The sequence below is a fragment of the Cyprinodon variegatus genome, unplaced genomic scaffold (assembly GCF_000732505.1).
Source record: "Cyprinodon variegatus isolate N-32 unplaced genomic scaffold, C_variegatus-1.0 Scaffold1355, whole genome shotgun sequence".
Classification (NCBI taxonomy): domain Eukaryota; kingdom Metazoa; phylum Chordata; class Actinopteri; order Cyprinodontiformes; family Cyprinodontidae; genus Cyprinodon; species Cyprinodon variegatus.
The window spans coordinates 100217-101608 of NW_015151808.1; the positions used below are offsets into that span (position 1 = coordinate 100217).

The 1392-nt window shown below is 43.3% G+C and overlaps 1 protein-coding gene across 1 annotated transcript in view; it reads left to right on the forward strand.

Moving 5' to 3' along the window:
• The window catches only part of LOC107102994 (versican core protein-like), a 41698-nt gene that overhangs the window by 32009 nt on the left and 8297 nt on the right, over positions 1 to 1392 (forward strand). The window contains exon 9 of the mRNA XM_015402492.1: positions 130 to 311. Within this exon, the coding sequence (XP_015257978.1) occupies positions 130 to 311 (182 nt within the window). The remainder of the gene's footprint in view (positions 1 to 129; positions 312 to 1392) is intronic.

Genomic DNA, 1392 nt, shown 5'->3' on the forward strand with positions numbered 1-1392 from the left:
ACAAAAAACCTGAACATGAAGCCTACTAAAACATTGATGAAAATATCAGAATTATTCATGGTGTTTAAGAGCTTTGTTTGTAGTTGCCTTTTCCCTATATGACTTCCATGTGTGTTTCTCTCTGTGCAGACACAGAGGTGTGTGGATTTGGCTGGCAGAAGTTTCAGTCTCACTGCTACAAGTACTTTAAACACCAGCGTACGTGGGACTCTGCTGAGAGGGAATGTCGGATGCATGGAGGCCACCTGGCCAGCATCCTGTCCCACGAGGAGCAGCTCTTTGTCAACCGTAAGTCTGCTACAGGAACACTGGTTAAGAGAAGGGTTCATTACATGCAGTGCAGTGCAAAACTATGCATTAACTATGAACTGGGTTGCATTTCAACCACAACCATTCACTGATATGTTATAACCCAAAGCAGGATACCTCTATTATACCCCTTTCCCACTGGCTGAAAAACCGTTTAAACCTGGGAAGACTCTTCTTTCAGTGACAGTAGGAACAGCTCACTGACTTGTGTCAACCCGTGCCAAACGACTCGGCAAACGAGTTATAACTGCCTTCAAACGGCTTTGCTCCAATTGGCATGCTGTGGGAACATCAGACTTGGGTTGACCTGCTAAATTACATGATACAGTTGAGTCCAACATATGGACATCAACCCACTGCACGACTCTCATCCGATCTAAACCCGAAACAACTCTGTTAGCATTTGATAAACATGGTGCAGAGCTGGTGAAAGGGATTCGGAGCGACAAAAGAGCAAAGCAATACAGCACACTGATTATGTCCTGGCTTCCTTCCATGTTGCTCTCCATTTTTTACTTTCCTGATTTCTATCACACTGGTGATATAATCATGACTAAACTAGTGGCGAGAGGACAGAAGTTTGCCAGCAAGGGTTTAGACCCAGCTTTTTCTGCCAGTGGGTTGGGAGCCAAATGCCGATTGTTAGCAGGTCGACCCATGTTTAAAAAAAACCCATTAATGTGCTCTTTCCCACTGAGATTATTCAATGGGAAAGAGGCTTAAGAGTCCTCAAGGTCTGTTTCCTCTGCTTCCACACCTGAATCAAATGGCTAAACAGCTCTCTCAGTATGCAGACGGAGTTCTGAAATGACCTGATTATTTAATAATTAGGTGTTTTAAGCAGAGATTAATCTAAAAGGTGCAGGACACCAGACCTTGGACTGCAACCCAGAAACCCTGACAAGATATCTATACCCATTTTCTTCCTGAAAGAGTTTGAACCTCTGCTTTAGTCTCAGTGTGTATTGAGTTTTCTTCCAGGGTTTTTCCTCTTGCTGTTCATAAAGATGCCTTCCCTGATATTATCTTTCCACCCTTATGTTTAATTTCTCAACCTTCTGTAAACCTTTTTGGCAGCTTTCT